Source organism: Sycon ciliatum, chromosome 2, assembly GCF_964019385.1.
Source record: "Sycon ciliatum chromosome 2, ocSycCili1.1, whole genome shotgun sequence".
NCBI classification, from domain to species: Eukaryota; Metazoa; Porifera; class Calcarea; order Leucosolenida; family Sycettidae; genus Sycon; species Sycon ciliatum.
In genome coordinates this window covers 3,919,906-3,937,418 of record NC_088644.1, presented here as the reverse complement: position 1 = coordinate 3,937,418, position 17,513 = coordinate 3,919,906, and the positions used below count along the sequence as shown (strand labels likewise).

The window sequence follows — 17,513 nt, the reverse complement described above, 5'->3', positions numbered from 1 at the left end:
GGGTGTTAGCGGCCGTCGTGAGCGGACACGATAATTTACTCTTTTTTTCTACTTAAGCGAAGACACTTGTGATCGGGGACAGTAGTGTTTTACTACTGTACTCCCTGCTTCTGACTGAGGAAACGATGACCACAGTCCACGTGTATGTACTCTGTACTATGCAGTGGACATGAGATTTCAAGAACTGGAGTTGATTTCACAAAACTCCGCTCGTTCACCATTTTGTTGTCTATGTACATGTACACCGGGAGTACCGGTAGTAACAAGAATACTAGGAGCCTGGAGTATGGCACAGTTTTAAAAGCATACAACATGTAACGTGATGTTGTGTGCAGCCTGCATCATTATCATCAGTGAAAAATCAATTAAAAATATATCTTTTCAATCAGGCAGCACTGTATAATATCCAGTGCTCTGGGAGTCCTGGGTTTTCAATACGCCGATCGAAAATGAGGACGTATGCAGGCTGGTAAAAAGAAGCTCGGGAGTGTTCAAGTGATTTTTGAACGGATTCTTTGGATGTCCGCCATTGGTACAGGTTGATTAGAATGGTGAAAATTGAAAAATACAGGGCCAGCCTTTTGAGTAAATGTGATGACGTGACATGTGGTTATAAAAATACTATCATAAAGCTCATGGGATAAGGTAAAATATGGAAATACGACACTAGGTGGAAGGGGTGATAAGAAGTAGAGAAAACAGATCAGGGTGTATGTGCAGTAGTTTCTTTGTCAACACAAACAACACACAGACAGCGATGTTGTAGCAGGAAACGGAGATCAGTTGGTCCGCGAGTGAGCGGAGGCACTGCTATGCACACCGGGTGGCAGCCATCCACCGAGCCATGTCGTGCAGGCAGATGCATGCCTGGACCTAGCAGATACCTAGATCTGCTCTGGTCGCTGGCTTCTGAACTTGAGAAAGACCAAGGTGAGCAGATTCCAGGCAATGAACATGCCACCCAGGATGTACCAGCTGTCCACCTCCGTGTACTCGTCCAGGGCATAGAACTTCAGTGCCTCTTGACCAGTGGGTATGCACGTCGAGTTGGATTCGGCGTCGGCGCAGGAAAACTTGATGTCACGGAACTGCAGTGCAGCCATGCCCTGGATGGCCCAGCGTACGAATCCCAGGTAGCTTGTCCAGTGCACACCAGGGTTGAGACTAGTCAGGTTGAGAATGAAGCCGGATGTGAAGATGTTGATAGTGAATGCGAGATTGGCAACAAACTGAGCAACCTGCACAGCAAAACAACAACAATAAATACATTATAAACTTCACAGTCGTAGTGTCCGAGTTAGTTAGAAAAAAAAGTTCTATAAACTATAAATTCAATTCTGTTTTGTTATAGGCAGCACTGTACATGTATGTGCTTACCCAACTGACTGCACGCATACTCATTGCGCGTCACTGCATGCTCTGCCATACACAAGTAGAGAATCGGCACACAGCAGCAGAGTATGCCACCTGGGTACTGAAGTACATTGTACGCAGGCATGCCTATGCAGTTTAGAGCAGAAATGGATAGCTAGAGAGAGACGGAGAGGGAGAGAGAGAGAGAGAGAGAGAGAGAGAGAGAGAGAGAGAGAGAGAGAGAGAGAGAGAGAGAGAAAGAGAGAGAGGGAGAGAGTGAGAGTGAGATAGTGTGTGTGTGTGTGTGTGTGTGTGTGTGTGTGTGTGTGTGTGTGTGTGTGAAAGAGAGAGAGAGAGAGAGAGAGAGAGAGAGAGAGAGAGAGAGAGAGAGAGAAAGAGAGAGAGAGAGAGAGAGAGAGAGAGAGAGAGAGAGAGAGAGAGAGAAAGAGACAGAGACGGATATAGAGAGAGAACACATGCGGGGATACATCACTATCAGGTGACACACTATAAGAATGCACGTGCAGGCCACTCACCTGGAACTTGTGAATGCCAGTCGCAATCGCCAGAGCAGCTGATCGGGACACATAGACGACGAGCAGCACAAACAGTGAGGTGTACACGAAGCTGAGAATGTCCGGCTTCAGATTGGCCATCCAGTAGAAGATGGGGACAAAACACACCCAGGCGAGCAAGTTGAACGGCAGCTCACATAGCAGCTTCGAGAAGAAGAACGGCCCAGAGCTGTACATGCCGTCTTGGATCTCGTAGAAGAAGAATCGGCGTTCCGAATGCAGCTTGGCTACTGTGTCGAGGGTTACCATAAACGGATAAATTGCTAGCGACGAGTAGACGACGGAGATGCGATCACGAATGCCGCGTTGATCTTGCCCGATATCAAAGTAGATAAGACCGACCTCTAGTGACATCCACAGAGCGGCAAGCAGTTGCTGGAACTGCCAGCCGACACTACGTAGCTCCTTCAACCAGGCACGCCAGCAGAGGATGAGGAACTGGCGGAACATACCTGGACTAGCGCCAGTAGGCAGCATGTGAACATCAGCAGTGTGACGATGCGCCGCCAGCGCATTCTGTGCACCGGCATTGTGTGTGTCTGACTCCACCACGCAGCCTTCATCACTCTCAGGCCCGCTCCACATCAGCACATTGGCTGCGGTGGTTCTCTGGCGAAACTCCTCCACAAGCTGATCAACGCGCTGTCTTGAGGTCGCCTCCTTCTCGTCCGAATGTAGGTCCACCGTGGATATGTCTACAAGGTAATCGGCCGGATTATTAAGCTTTGGGCATGCGTATCCAACGGAGCTGAAGTAGTCCAGGACAGTCTTCTTGCTCTCTCCACAGTACACAGTACGTCCACCAGCCGAGAGCAGCATCAGCTTGTCAAATCTATGAAAGATAGCAGCACGTGGCTGGTGCACGGTCATCAGTATGATACGGCCGGAGCGCGACAGTTGATGCAGCAGCTCCGTCAGCTGTGCAGCGTTGAATGCATCCAGGCCGGACGTTGGCTCGTCCAAGAGCAGCAGCTCAGGGTTGAGCAGCATCTGCACACCGATGCTCACTCGCCGTCGTTCGCCACCGGAGATGCCACGTTTCTCCACGCTGCCGACTGGCTGGTCCACCACATGCCAGAGTGCAAGCTCCTGGATGACCCTCTCCACCCAAGCCGACTTGTCCGACCAAAGCATATCGGCCGGCAAACGTAAGGCAGCAACGAACTCCAGCGTCTCGCGCACCGTCAGCTGAGCAATTAAGCGATCGTCCTGCCGCACATAGCCAACGGAGCTGCGAACCATTTCCAGGGTGCGCGCTTTACCATCGATCAGTACATCACCACTGAGGGTAACGGAGCTGCCAGTGTCCTGACGACAAGCAATGATATCCAGTAGAGATGTCTTACCACAGCCAGAGTTCCCCATGATAGCCATGACTTCACCACGCTTCACCTGCAATGACACGCCATCCAGAATTGTTCGCCACTTCTCGTCCTCCGCTGAACATGTGCAACCCAGACCAACCAGTTTCCTCATCAACTTCTGCTTGGAGTCGGCCTCCTTCACGGCATAATGCAGCCGCGTCACTTCCAGGCTCTGCACCATCTCAACTGCTGTGGCGGCTGTTCAATCCACTACATGTAGCTACACAATATAAGTTTATAAGTTGACCAGGTAGCAAACCGGCACGTGGCTGAAAGCCTTTCCAAGGTCAAGTGTACTGCCAGTCCTGAGTGATACGAGACACGTGCACCAGGAACACAACGTGTTGACTAGTCGACTATTCAAACAGCAGCAACGATCGTTATACGTTATTACAGAGTAGATAAACTGTTTATCTACACTTGGTTATTAGCTCTTGTTTGATCTAACTACTTTCTGCCCAGTTGCATCTTCACTGTCTCTTGCAGTCCGCAAATACAAGAGTGAATTTCAAACAGTACACTTGCCTATAAAAATACAAACGAGCAGTGCAGGAGTGAATGAACTGAGCCCGTGTTGAGTCTGTTGACATGAATCCGCATGACCACCTTCAAGAGTGACGAACATCATCGTGACCACCAGTGACATGTCTGAAAAGTCACGTCACTTCAAACACATGCTGCCTGTTCTGACGGTTTGATTGACCACCTCTCAACACACGCACTGATGCAGGAGGAGATCCTAATGCCAGCTAGTAGCACCTGAAAGGCTGAGCGAGAAGTAAAAGTAGTGCACTGACTGTATATAGATGGCTGTTGAAAGTTTTTAGGTTGTCCAGGATGAAGGTCAAAGTCCTGACAACATCTAATTGTCTTGCATGTTACTGTCTGTTATGGATATACTGTGTGGCCAAACTGGCAATGTAAAATGCACCAAGAGTCCATGTGCACCATCTCTTCTTTCAGCCTTTTCTAACACAACGAACCACACTCGCCCATGTCATCGAGTAGAGCTCCGACTTCATCGAAAGCAAGCCGTGACATGACAAAGCAAACAAAGCAAACAAAAAACTGCTGAGCTAGCTGCAACCAGAGTTCCAGAATCCAGACTGTACTCAGCTGTGCGCGATGACGTAAACTCAACTGACTGCGTGTAACTACGGCAACAGGTTCGAAGCGGCACCTTCAAATTTTTCATCTCTGCATCTGGTAGAAAATAATAATTTGCTTTGGATTTGTCCCACGTCAACCTTCGTAGAGCTGGATGCAAGCGAAGAGTTTGTCTTGTACTGATTCATCGCGTGTTGTGTGGAGTAGGCTTCTGCGACAATGGATGCACCTGGGGAAGAGAGCATCAGAGAGCTAAATGATTTGTGTGAACAGTGTTGCTGGCTTGTAGGAGAAAACAGTTCACAAGTAGTCTCTTTGACTGAGCAAGCCAATACCAAACAGCGAACAATTATCACGGAAGCGAGACATAGAGATGGTATCGGACAGGAGGAGATTAAGAGACTTCTAACTCTGGAGGAGGTGGTAGAGAAGGAGAATCGACGGCCAGCGCAGGAAAAGAACCAGAACAGTGGCGAAGTGCAGCGATTGGTGGCAGTTGGAAAGGAGGTTCGCCAAGCTTTGGGAAATGCCGTCGACCAGGACCCGCCCCCGAACGCTCTCTCGCAGGAGCGCTGTGCAGAGTTACAGAAGCGTCTACAGCAGCTTGAATCACACAACAATATCGTTGAGCGGCGAGTGGAGAGAAGGAACGTACGGTTGAATCTTCTCAAAGCCATTGCCCCGTTACAAGTTATAGGCAGTGGCGAAGACGTTGTGAAGGGATTTGTGGCAGGGCCGAGTGACGTGTCTAATTTCTCCGTTCAGCGCAGCTCTCAATCCACGGTGGAGCCAACCAAGATGCTATGGAGCAAGGTTCATGAGGTGTGTCATGACTAGACAAGTGCTCAACTCGCATATGCACATCAGGTCATTTAATTTTAACATTACCCACAAGAATGGACTCAGATGGAGAGCAACAAGACATTGCCATTTTTAGTAGTCCAATATCAGAAGCCATGCATGTTAGGGCACTCCGTTGATACTGTACAAGACCATTTAAAACCATCCTCACAATCACACTAAAGTAGCACTCATATAATTCCACATAGTGCAGCATTCTGTCAGAAATGAAACAAAGTGAAAACTTCATCGCAAAACTCATCAGATTCATAAACAATTCAATACAAGAATCATGCTAGGTGTGAACATTTTTTTTTATTAGACCAACCAATCCGTACTGTTGTTATAGTTGTAGGTATTGTAGTTGTCGTATTTTTGATATGATTGCTTGATCTTAATTCATCTGCCAAGAATCGGATATTACGTTCCTTCTGTTAGGCCCGACACTAGAGTCATGGCAAGGTGTGTGCGTAGTGTGTGTGTGTGTGTGTGTGTGACCAGTGTGTGTTGAGCACTTCTACGGTTCACCACACATTCGTTGAGCACATAACCATTGTGCTTCCCGTTAAAGTAGTCATTGCCATCTAGTGTCTGGTACTAACGTTATGCAGCGTGGAGCTCAGTTACATGTAATAAAGTGCAGTAACTTGGCAGTTTGATCCTTCTTTTTTTTAAATGTGCACAACACTGTACTGTCGGTAGCCGAAGAACTGGGGGTCAGCCTTGTACTTCGTAGCCTAGAGCAGTAGAGGCTACAGACCGTTCTTATTTTCATGTGCTACACTACCATGACTACAGTCTATGCACAGTTGAGTCATCGTGTATACGTCATTTTGTGCCTTGGTGAAATTCTATGCCGCTCTTTCTTCGGCGCCCGACTGTACTGTTGTTCTGGATCAGTCATGTACATGTACATACATGTACTGCAATTCACAGATTTTCGGTGTACTTGTACTTTTATTTTCGGTGCATCTGTTTCATACCTACAATTTCAGTAACCAAACAAACACTGAGAGTAGTACCAAGAGTATAACCTGGGGTCTTATGTACTCTTGCTAATACATGTACTTGCATAATCCAATAAGCAATAGGGAACTGCTTCTCTGTACCAAGACGGCAAGAGTGCATAAACTGTTTACTTTATGCCTTGCCCTTGGCGAAGTAACGTGCTTGCCCAATCATGTCACGTCATTGGATCAAGCATTCATCAAAATGTTTCACAAAATTTACGCGTTTTTGATCCCTGACGCGCATTTTCGCGGGTGTTTCAAAAACGCAGGCGGTTGGACAAAAAATAACTACACGTCGCATGGCTATTTCATGCATTTCATGCAAGGAAGAGATGAGAAAAATTGTCAAAATAATTTCCTTTCTATCAATGCGAGGTACTACTAGGTTGTTGTGGTCATGAAGACTCTATTCAATATGGTGGCTGCAATTTGGGGTCCTGGATTGCCAGCACACGCCAACTCAGCTAGTGGATAAAGCAGAGCAGGCCTTCGCTGAAAAATGTCCAAAAGAAAGCCGGCAGTCCTTGATTTGACGGGGAAGAGCGATGGTAATTTGTGGACGTGCAAGCCCTCAGCTTCTGCTGAAGATGGCTTGTTGGCGCACATCATGCACAGGCACGCCACAACATCTTCCACGCTCCACGGCAGGGCAATACGCTTCAACCGAGTTGCGTTCTGTCATACAAGCAATAAGCTAGCAGCTGCCGACCAGCTGGGCAATGTGTTCCTCATCACCCTACGTCATAATCGATTCTCCTTGCTGCGACGGCTGGGTGTAGCTTGCACTGCACTGGAGTTTGCTACTGTCAGTAGCTGCGAACTGTACGTGGCATTGTCTGATGGTGCTGTTCATTGCCTAAACTGGAAGAGCGGAGAGCTAGTGGCGACACTACGCGGCCATAGTTCATCCGTGAGGTATATCTCTTCACACACTGATGGCAGATTCTTCATGACCACATCCTCGGCTGAGGCTATTCTATGGGACGCGAAGACTCATCAGAGATTGCGGACGCTCAACGGCGCACAAGGTGTTGGTGTCCAGCAAGTGCGTGATGTGCTGTGTGTGTCTGTGTGTGTCTGTGTCCGTGTGGTATATGGTGTGTGTGTGTGTGCGCGCGCGCGCGCGTGCGCATGTGTGTGTGTGTGTGTGTGTGTGTGTGTTGCGTGTGAGTACATGTGCGTGTTTTTGCGCATGTACACTTTCCAGAACAACATAACACGTTTGTGATAGCCTTTTTGTTCTATACTTCGATGTATGCATTAGACAATCGGCACTTGTCACTAACCTCTTGGGGCCAGGGTTGTTAGCATAGTTATTGTCAGTACATGTACACACATTCATGATGTTTTGTACGAATACAGGAGACAAAAGGCTTTTTTTGCAGTAGCTTAATGAAAAGTTTCAAGCACAGGGCGATCATTAGATAGTAGCATGACCGTAATTTTGTTCTGAGCAGGATTACGGTATATGCCAGTAGCTAGAGTTCATGTATGAATCAGCGTGCATGTGTGCATGTAATAGTGGTTCAGCGCCATTTGGTTTGGCTGGGCTAGTCATACAGTTGCGCTCACTGAAATCCGACCCGAAGTGCAAAACTGGCGCCCTGGCCCAGTTCCGATTACATCACTGTACTTGTACATGTGTACGTCTAGCTGCATTCGTACCACTACCAGGGCCAGGTGAAGGGCTGTGCAATGTTAGGGCGCCAGATACACACTTTGGGTCAGATTTCCCCGAGCACAACTGTACTTCAAAGTAGTACTACAACACACACGTCATCATCGCGAGTAGTGTAGTAGGGCAGATTTACTATACTAGAGTTGCATGTCGAATGCATCGGCAATAGTCCAGTCACACAACAACCATGTGCAAAGGAAGAGACAAACACAGGGACAGGAGAACACTGGCAAGAAATGTAACTGCCAAGGCCAAAAAACAGCCCAATGAATGGTGATTGTCGCATCCAATCCATCGTCTTCAAGGTATCTGTCTCTATAACCCGAAAGGATGAACAGAAGGAGTGCTTTGGCTTAGCGGAACCACCCTTCAAACAAAGGTATGACAACTTCTGGCTCATGTCATCAGGACAACAAGGCATGAGAGACTGGAGAAGAGTACAGAATAGTCGAGGTGCGTCTGGGATCTGAAGCGCGAAATACCCAGCACAGCATTGGCTGGTCTGTCATCAGGAAGGCTCCAGCATAACCCAATGTGACAAAACTATGCCCCCTGTGCCTAGCTGAGAAGCTTGAGATCCTTTAGGATCAAGCTGAGGTAGACAATAAGTTCTGCTTACCAAACTTATGTCTATCTGTTACCTGAAACCAAAGTTTTAGCACCTCCTCCTGCCTTCCTTTGGTGCCACTTTTTCACACTGGTAGTGACAGTTGTCTGCCCTGCTACTAGTACATTGCTTGCGATGAAGTGTGTGTGTGTGTGTGTGTGTGTGTGTGTGTGTGTGTTTTACTACTATTACTAGCCCAGCCAAACCGAATGGCGCTGAACCACTGCTGTGTACATGTGCATATGCACGCTGACTCATACATGTACACTAGCTACCGGTATAAAGCTATGCTCAGAACAAAATTATGGTCTTACTGTCTAAGGATTGCCTCGGGCGTGAAGGTTTTTTTTTGAAGTTACTGAAAACCAGCCTCTTGTCTTCTGTATCCGTGTACATGTATGCCACTCTACACCCTGGTGCGTAGAGCACTCTTGCAAACTGTCCCGACCGGCCGGCCTGATTGTACATGACAGTTTGTGTAGCTACTGTATTGCCTGCGAGCCTTGTAACAATCGGCTGCACAACCGCTGCTCCATTGTATGGTGCCGGGGGGCGGTTGGCTGATGTTATCTATTATGCCTGGCATATCTGTCCTGCGTTTAGTGGTGACAGCAGCTTGATATCTTATCGACATTACCTCCTTTCTGTTTGCAATTCAAGGCACTCTTTCTGCCAATTAGCAACACTCTGATCACTTGCTTCAAGGACGACTCAATATTCGCCTGGACTATCGACAGTCTACAATACCAATATCGGCTTGTAGTTCACGATGGACCAGCGCCCAAGTTCCGGGCCTTAGCAGCGTCATCTGATGGTCGCTTTCTGGTGGCAGGTGGCAGGTGAGTGTGTGTATATGACTATGTACGTGTGTGTGTGTGTGTGTGTGTGTGTGTGTGTGTGTGTGTGTGTGTGTGTGTGTGTGTGTATGTACGTGTGTGTGTGTATGTGTGTGAGAGAGAGAGAGAGAGAGAGAGAGAGACGTTGTCAGTCTGTATGTCTATGTGTATGTGACTGTGTGCAGTAATGCATGTGTGAGTACTCATACTGTGTTCTGATATGGCTGTTATACTTCGAAGTACTAACTGTTAGTAGCTTATTGTCGGTGACACAGATGTATATGTTCTAAGCGCCGTGTGGCTAGTGGTCTGCTGATTTATAGTACTATTGTCTGTTTCAATTTTTCAGGGGCTCTGTGTGTGCATGTGTGTTTGTGTGCGTGCCTGCACGTGTGTTTGTGTGCCTGCCTGCATGTGTGTTTATTGTGGTAGATCACAGTTCCTGCACGTTTGGGCTCTGGACACACGCCGTTTGGCCCGCGTTATTGAGTTGCCGAGCGCCGTACGCCGTGTGGAGCACCTTTTCTTCATCAAAGATAATTGCGAGGGTGGTGTCAGCCAGGTATGTGTAGACCAAGACCTTCGTTGTGTATGTGCATGCCTTCATTATGTTTGTATCATGCCTGGCCTGTTTGGAATATCATTTGCATGGTCATGTTGGCATTAGTGAAATGATCGACATTAGTACAAGTCGCTCATTGCTGAAGTGTGCATGCCATATGCTGGTGTGTGTGTGTGTGTGCGTGCGTGCGTGCGTGCGTGTGTGTGTGTGTGTGTGTGTGTGTGTGTCATTCTGACTGTGTGTGTGTCATTCTGACTGTGTCTGACTCTGCTGCTGTTTGCATTGTGTTCAACAGAGCATCGGTGTGGTATGTCAGGATGGCATAACAAGGTTCTTACGGATTGACACGTGCCGACTCCTGTTTGAACTGGGAGTGTGCAACAGTAGCGGACAGTCCGCTACAACCAGCACAAGCCAGGCCCAAGTAGAGTCTATGATACACTCTACTGTCAGCGCCGATGGCCGTTATGTTGCCTCTGTATCCGATACCGGCTCTGTGCAGCTGTTCAATGTGGAGACGGTGTGCCCACAGCTGTCACAGCCGCCTGCTCCACTTGTTCGCACTCTAGTCGCTGACTCGAGTAAGTACACTTATATGGTAACACTAGCGTGATATCTCTGAAACATGGCAGTTGCTGTGTGGGAAGTGACGTCACTTGTGCGAATTACCGTTGAACAACCATCACACATGACTTTGTAGAAGTGTACATGCAGTTGTGTGTGACTTATGAGTTTGCATTTGTGTGACTGTGTTGTTTGGTGTTGATTATGCCACAGAGCCTGGTAGGGCAGTTGGCAAGAAACCTGCCTCTAAGGCACCTGTCTCAATCAGAAAGCCTGCTCTGGCCAGCACTCCATCCAAGCACTCCGGTGTTGCTTGTACGGCAAGTGACACTGGTGATGAAACTGCTGCTGGAGAAGATTCGGTGGTTGTGCCATCACCCTCTCAATCAGGCACAGGTAGTTGTTGCTTCGACCTTGCCATTGTACTTGATGTACTAGTAGTAGCCTGTTCACCCTGTTAGAGGACGTGCAGTTCTGTTCAGTACCCTTGAGTTTCACTGGAATACCGATCATCGGAACATGATCGTCTGATGATCGTATTCCCATGTTATTTGGAGGTGCGGATATAACTGCTTGTCGACTAATATGACATGTTATTTTGCTGTGTGTATGTATAGACATTGAGCACTGTAAGGCTGGCGGACTGGACACGCATGTTGTGTAGCCAGTTCATGAGAACGGCTGTACTGCTTGCATGCCACTACTGTAACTGAGTCTGTTCATCATGTGTACATGCAACACAACTGTCTAGCTGTAACTCAGAGTTTTACGCATAAAGCAATTACTAGACAGCACATACACACACACACCATTAATACCATGGTGCCGTATTGCCAGAACCTGTGTGTGAAGACAGCGTTTCGGCAGTGCAATGCCAGCCATGCATCATGATTGTGATGTATTGTCTGCCAGTGAGATTCAAGCAGGTCTGCTGCTGATGCTGCCCGAATGCACCTCCATTGTATGGACCACTGTATCTGTAATTCTGTATGCCACTTCGCATGACTCATCTGTATCAACTATGACGTAACCATGAATTTTACCGTGACAAGACTGTGGCACGGAAGCTGTGCGCCATGGTTTCCATGTCCTCTTAGTCTCCCCCCCCCCCCCTTGGCTGACTGGCTGGCTTTATGCTTGAGCCACTGCATCCACGGTGTACCCAGCACACTCAGCTCATTGTCCATTTCAGTCTCTAGGGTGAACTTGCGACTCTAAGTGTTGGTTTTTGTGGGTTCATTTGTGCAGCGAGGTAAACTTTCTTTTTTTCCGTATCAACAGTACTCCGTGTGTTGATGTCTAGCCTATTCTCTTGGTTTGTACAGGCAATGGGCACTCCATCGTCGCAGACGATTCGGAGGCCGCCGCTGTCGGGGAGATGGCCGTGGATGTCACCAAGCTGTATTCGATCCTGCGTGGCTACGGCCGCTATCCGGAGAAGTATCGGCTGTTTATCTGGCGCTCGGTACTTCGCCTGCCTGAAAACCATGCTGCTTACGCATCGCTGTGCAATAGAGGCACTCATGTTGCCTTTCAGGACATTCAAGAGAAGTATCCTGTGAAGAGCAGGAAATTACTGCGACAGCTTCAAAGGTAGGCAACAGTGGCTCTGGCAAGACCTGATAAGTCTTCCCGTGGCCTTTTGCGCCCTTCCGCTTGACGTTTGGCACAATCACTCACTGCCATCATGCCTTTTTCATGATTCCAATGCATTCATTTGAATAGTAGTTCACATTCGACTCTGCATTGCATCCACTTCTATGACCTTGATGATAAGTGTACTTGTGACGCAAAAAAAGTACGACATATATTCAAAGATATACCGTAGACGTTTTAAGCATTTCCTGTCTCCATTAGCCACTACATGTATTGACAAGGAGGAAACAGGGTACTGATGTCGACACCTCCTTGTGTATTGTATGTGCACCTGTAGGACACTATCTGCTCTTGCCCACTGGTCTCCGATATTCGGTGAGGTAACATTCCTCGCTCCGCTGATCTTCCCGTTCATCAAGCTGTTCTCCAACAACCGCCTGCTTGCGTTTGAAATGTGCGCAACGCTGCTACTCAACTACACGCAGCATTGGTTTGATTTCCACCCACACTTGCCCGTTGGTGTCCTGGGAATGGTGGAGAGTGTCTTGGCACATCATGATATTGGCTTGATACGCCACTTCACCAAGAACAATGTGAGCTGCTCCGTATGATATGTATGGTGTGCTGCTGTGTTTGGGGATCGTCGGACGCCTGCCGTTTTGTAGTCTGTCTCCGTACTAAATGGTAACTACTTCGAAGTACTCGTTGCTCTCTTCTCTGTCAACTTGTGTCAAGCCTTCCTTTCTGTTGTTTCAGTTGCTCTACTTGACGGTGTGTCTTCTTCTCTGCCCTCACTGTACTTCTCTCAGATCACATCAGCTGGTTACGCATGGCCGCTTCTTGAGACGATGCTTTCCGAGGTGTTGACGCGTGAGGAGTGGCTGTACGGAATGGACAATGTCCTCTCCAATCCACCGCACTATCTTCTCTTCCTGGTGATATCGTACCTCATTGCCTGTCGTCAAACACTACTGCGCTGCAAGTCAAAGGACTTTGACTTCTTCTTCAAGCATCGCAATGCTATCGACATTGGCCAGGTTGTGAAAGAAGCATACCGGTATGGCCTCGTATTCACATTCACTACACGCGCGCGCGTGTGTGTGTGTGTGTGTATGGTGTTTCTATGTCGGGTTTTGATAATGTTGCATTGAGTTGACGTGGACGCTTGATAATACTGTTTGGCCAGCTGACCATTGCTGCTCGTAGTGCGTTGTAGGTAGTGGGTAATTTCCATCCCCCTCACACGCATACACACCTACAACACGTTAACACCAGCCGACGCTTGCATCTAAGTTACTACGCTGGGCATCCGTGTACATGTACACGTACCTGGCTGAGACTTTTTTCACTGCTATTGTGGCTTGCCCCGGCTCAGAAGTGGCAAACAGTCTGATGCATTGCACTACTTTTCGAAGTTCATGCATTCTCATACTCGGAGCACAGTGCGCACCCGCAATTTGGAGTTTGAAATAGCGCATCTAAAAGTGCACACTATACTCCGACGAATATGGTAAGCTGTGAGCAAGCACAGGACATCCAGCTGTTATGCATTGCCTATCTCTTTGCATGCATGCAGGTTGAGTGAGAGCACGCCCTGCGACATACATCCTCAGTCGGAGTACAAAGCGTGTGAGCCGCTGACCAAGGGACAGTACCCAGTGTTCAGTGATTATCCCAAGTATGCTGTGGACTATCAGGTAACGGGATGAGAGTGAATGTGTGTTTGCCTTCGCATTTTCATGTGTTGCAGTGTAGTGAACGCGTTGTTGTGTTGCAGTGTAGTGAACGCGTTGTTGTGTTGTCATATTTGAGGGAATAATATACTCTGGCAAGCACAGTATCATTTGTCGTGGGCATGGCCCTCTCTTCCTTTTTCTCTCTCTGTCTCTCGCTCTCTCTGTCTCTCTCTGTCTCTCTCTCTCTCTCTGTCTGTCTCTCTCTCTCTCTCTCTCTGTGCGTGTGCTTGTAGAGGCAAGAACGTGATCGTATACGCCAGGAAGAACTCGAGCTACTGCGTGAGCGCCAGGCAACCATAGCTGCACACCAGTCCAAAACACAGCACCACCGAGACGAAGAGACATTCCAGCGACACCAACAAATGCTAGCCGAGGCTGAGCAAGAGCAGCTGGCACAGCTTGAAGAGGAAGATCGGAAATTACATGAGCAACGCATGAGGTACGGAAAGCCACTGAGTTGGTGGTTTGTATTGGTCCTGTTTGTCCATTTTCTCTTTGCCGCTTCTCTTTCTTACCGCCAATCGCAATGTTTTGATCTAGAAAAATGTGGGCACAAGTTATGCGATCGAGTCCATCAACTAAACCAGATTTTGAACAGTCAGACGTTTTCTTGGCTCACCATCTGAGTTCTTTTTTATCTGGAGTTCTTATTTGAGAATGTCACTAGTGGTTGAATCCATTTTTTCTGTGCTCTCATTTTCTTGTCTCTTTCTGTCACCTGCCTGCGTTCTTGTGGTTCAGACTTCTTGCTCTAAAACGTGAAGTCCAGGCCAGTGACATGGTTGCCATGGATGCAACTCGCCGTCGTCTTATGGAGCAGCAGGTAGCCCAGAGAGAAGCGGAGCTGAAGCGACTCGACGCACAAGTGGACAGAAAGGTATTGTTCTATTTTCGTATGCTGAAGACGTGGACATCTGCCTTACGCCCTTGCTCTGGGTACGCCGCTGTGTGTGCGAGGGAATGGTAGTTGCACTGGTCGTGTGGCGTGGCTTCATTGAGTGCACATTTGCTAGCTTTGGTTTGAAGGCTCTGCTTTGGCTCACACCAATCTAAAATTCCAAACCCTTCACCTGGAGTTGTGACAAACCCTGACTGTACACTACTAGTATACTTGTTCATGCGCCCATGCTTCCACCTAGGACACTGACTTTCTCTCAGAGTTACCTCAGTGTAACTTCCTGACAGTGTTAGTATAAGATTCTCTGTGCTCCCTAATCTGCTGTTCAGGCACGCCTTCGACATGAGGAAACGCAGCTTGCCGTCGAAGCAGCCCAAGTGCAGTCGGCAGAGATGGAGTTGCAGAAAGCTATGCTGGAGGCAGAGATGTCAAGTCAGCACCAGGCGGCGGACACTGCACTGAAGCATGCATGGGCTCAGCATGAGGTTAGTAGACTGCTAACTAGACGTCGCATCTGCGCCTTGATCCTAGAGGGTGGTGGCGTTCCCACGGCGGATGCGGAAAACTGCCGCGAAGCGTGATATTTATTTATTTTATTTTAACTAGACAGGGCTATGATTCTATTATCTGTACTACTTGTGCAACAGAGGTACATAACGCAGTGTTTGGGAGCACCGTCGTGCAGGTCACAGAGCTACGTAACACAGAGCTTGGGGGTAACGCAGTCATGCAGCTTACCATGCAGTCAGGCAATACCTCAACGCTTTTAGTAAAGTCATATCATCAAGGGATGAACAGTGTCTTCTGCCATGAGGTGCTGGCCTGCCCTGACTGTGCTGATTGTGCTGATTTGACTATCATTGACTGCCCTAGTTGTGCTGAATAACTTATCATTGTCTGGTTTATGTCTGGCATGTTTTCCTCTCAGCATGATACTGCACTGCATACTGGTACCAGTGCAGCACAGCAGACCATTCTGGACACCAGACGCAAGCAGCAGAAGCAGGTGTTCGAGGCTCAGCAGCGACTGGCACGGCTGCAGCAGCAGAACGCTGCTCAGCACGGCAAGGCGGAAGTGCAGTTCAGAGCTCGAATTGACACTCTCGAGCAGGAGCTAGAACAGCTTCAGGTACTAGTATTGTTTCAACGGTATTTAGTAAATTTTACCTCCAGTCTCTTAGCCTTTTGGCCCAGGCATGCAGTTCAACAGGCATTGGCATTGTTTGGGGTTTTGTCTGGTAATTCACAAATTTAGATGAATGCGAGTACATGTATGTCGATTGTCCAGAAACGCATGCGCGTGCACGAGAGTTCTGCACGGACTTATAATAGTGTACTCTCGAACCCGGATTTGAATGCATAAACTCCCCAAACTAACTTTGACAGAATCTGTGCAGCATGCATAAGCACGCTTCACACCACTGGCATCTGACATCCCTAATAGGCCATTCACACGACGTGCAAACTCACTTTTAGCGTACCGTTTCCAAGGATATTTACTCGGATACGATAAACTTGGACCCACGCGTGCAACTGATTTTTTATCTTGGCCGAGGCCCTTTTGCTCGCAATTATCTTTGCACGCCAGGAAAAGTGTCGGTTGTTGAAAGTGCGTACTGCAAATGCAGTCCTCGAACAAGGGAAAATTCAAAATTGAACATTTCCCGGCATTTTCAGAAGGTCACTATGGATACATTGACGGTTGCAAAGTTTGCCCAGCACCGTGTGAACTGGATCATGGTTTGCCAGCGTTATCTTGGTCACACACGTGCAAGTGTTTACACGTCGTCTGAATGGCCTATAAAAGGCTCTGGTTTATCAGCTCAAAGCCGGAAACACCACCAGAAAATTACCCCAAGGATCAGGACTGGTAAGTCTTGTCGTCTTTCATGTGGATAGCGAAATGTGGAGTGTTATTCTTGCTGCTGTGTAGGTTGATCGTCAGAAACTGCTGAACCAAGGCCATGCTGATAAGCTGTCGCAGACACTGCACGGCGCAGAGCTGCGCGAACGTCATCAGCAGCAGACAACCGGGAATACTAGTGCCACGGGACAGGCTTCAGCTGGTGGTGCGCATACGCGGGCAGCGCAGCAACCACGCGCACCCCTTGCCACGGTCAACCTGACGGACTCGCCGCCCGCTTCCGATCTCAGCATGTCCTCTCTGTCGCCCAGCGATACCGACCCGGCGGATACAAGCGCAATGTTCTCACGGCGGCCAAAGGCTGCACATGACGAAGAGCAGCTACTCCGCGAGGTGACCAACTTGCGCCGACGCGTTGCCAAGCGATTGCAGGATGGAAGTAGGGCACTCGGTTTGTCAGATACGAACTGAAATAATTGCTCTAACGCACAGTCCTCTGAATATACAGCGTACGGAATAGCTCTCACTCACAAGAAACATTAGGCGCAGCTTGCAGGGAATAGCTCTTGTAGATGTGCTCCTCAATGTGCTGGTCACAGATATCAATAACATGATCAATATATCTATCTATAGGAGGCGAGCATGTGCGGCTAAACCTGCACCCGACTGTGAATCTCTTACCTCACCTCTCTCACAAAGCTCTGCGCAAACGTGCATGCTCGTGTGTTGCGTTTCTTTTCTCTCCCACTTTGCATTTTCCGGTTCTTACCCGACACCAAACTAAACAAGCCCATTGGTTGCCAACCCACACTGTCCACAATCTAACAGATGACCTCTCCTTCTCTCACTGCTGCTATCTTGATAAACTATTCAAACGCCACACCCAGACTACCCGGGGAGCAAACTCATGACAGCTCCGTCAC

The 17,513-nt window shown here is 48.3% G+C and overlaps 2 protein-coding genes across 2 annotated transcripts; one reads left to right on the top strand and one right to left on the bottom strand.

Annotated features, from left to right (window-relative positions):
* Positions 1–279: 279 nt before the first annotated feature.
* Positions 280–4,295, bottom strand: LOC135808300 (ATP-binding cassette sub-family G member 8-like). The gene is made up of 2 exons (XM_065321470.1): positions 1,890–4,295; positions 280–1,238 (listed from the first exon to the last, which is right to left on the bottom strand). Exons 1-2 carry the CDS (start codon positions 3,471–3,473, stop codon positions 885–887), a joined length of 1,938 nt encoding a protein of 645 aa, XP_065177542.1. The 5' UTR covers positions 3,474–4,295; the 3' UTR covers positions 280–884.
* Positions 4,296–6,569: 2,274 nt separating this feature from the next.
* On the top strand, positions 6,570–17,474 carry LOC135808299 (TBC1 domain family member 31-like). Its single transcript, XM_065321468.1, has 14 exons — positions 6,570–7,294; positions 9,195–9,373; positions 9,803–9,932; positions 10,228–10,513; positions 10,710–10,892; positions 11,822–12,089; positions 12,430–12,685; positions 12,902–13,149; positions 13,669–13,789; positions 14,062–14,267; positions 14,570–14,705; positions 15,056–15,211; positions 15,655–15,855; positions 16,660–17,474. The coding sequence occupies exons 1-14, from the start codon at positions 6,749–6,751 to the stop codon at positions 17,059–17,061; spliced, it is 3,318 nt and encodes a 1,105-aa protein (XP_065177540.1). The 5' UTR covers positions 6,570–6,748; the 3' UTR covers positions 17,062–17,474.
* The last annotated feature ends 39 nt before the right edge of the window (positions 17,475–17,513 follow it).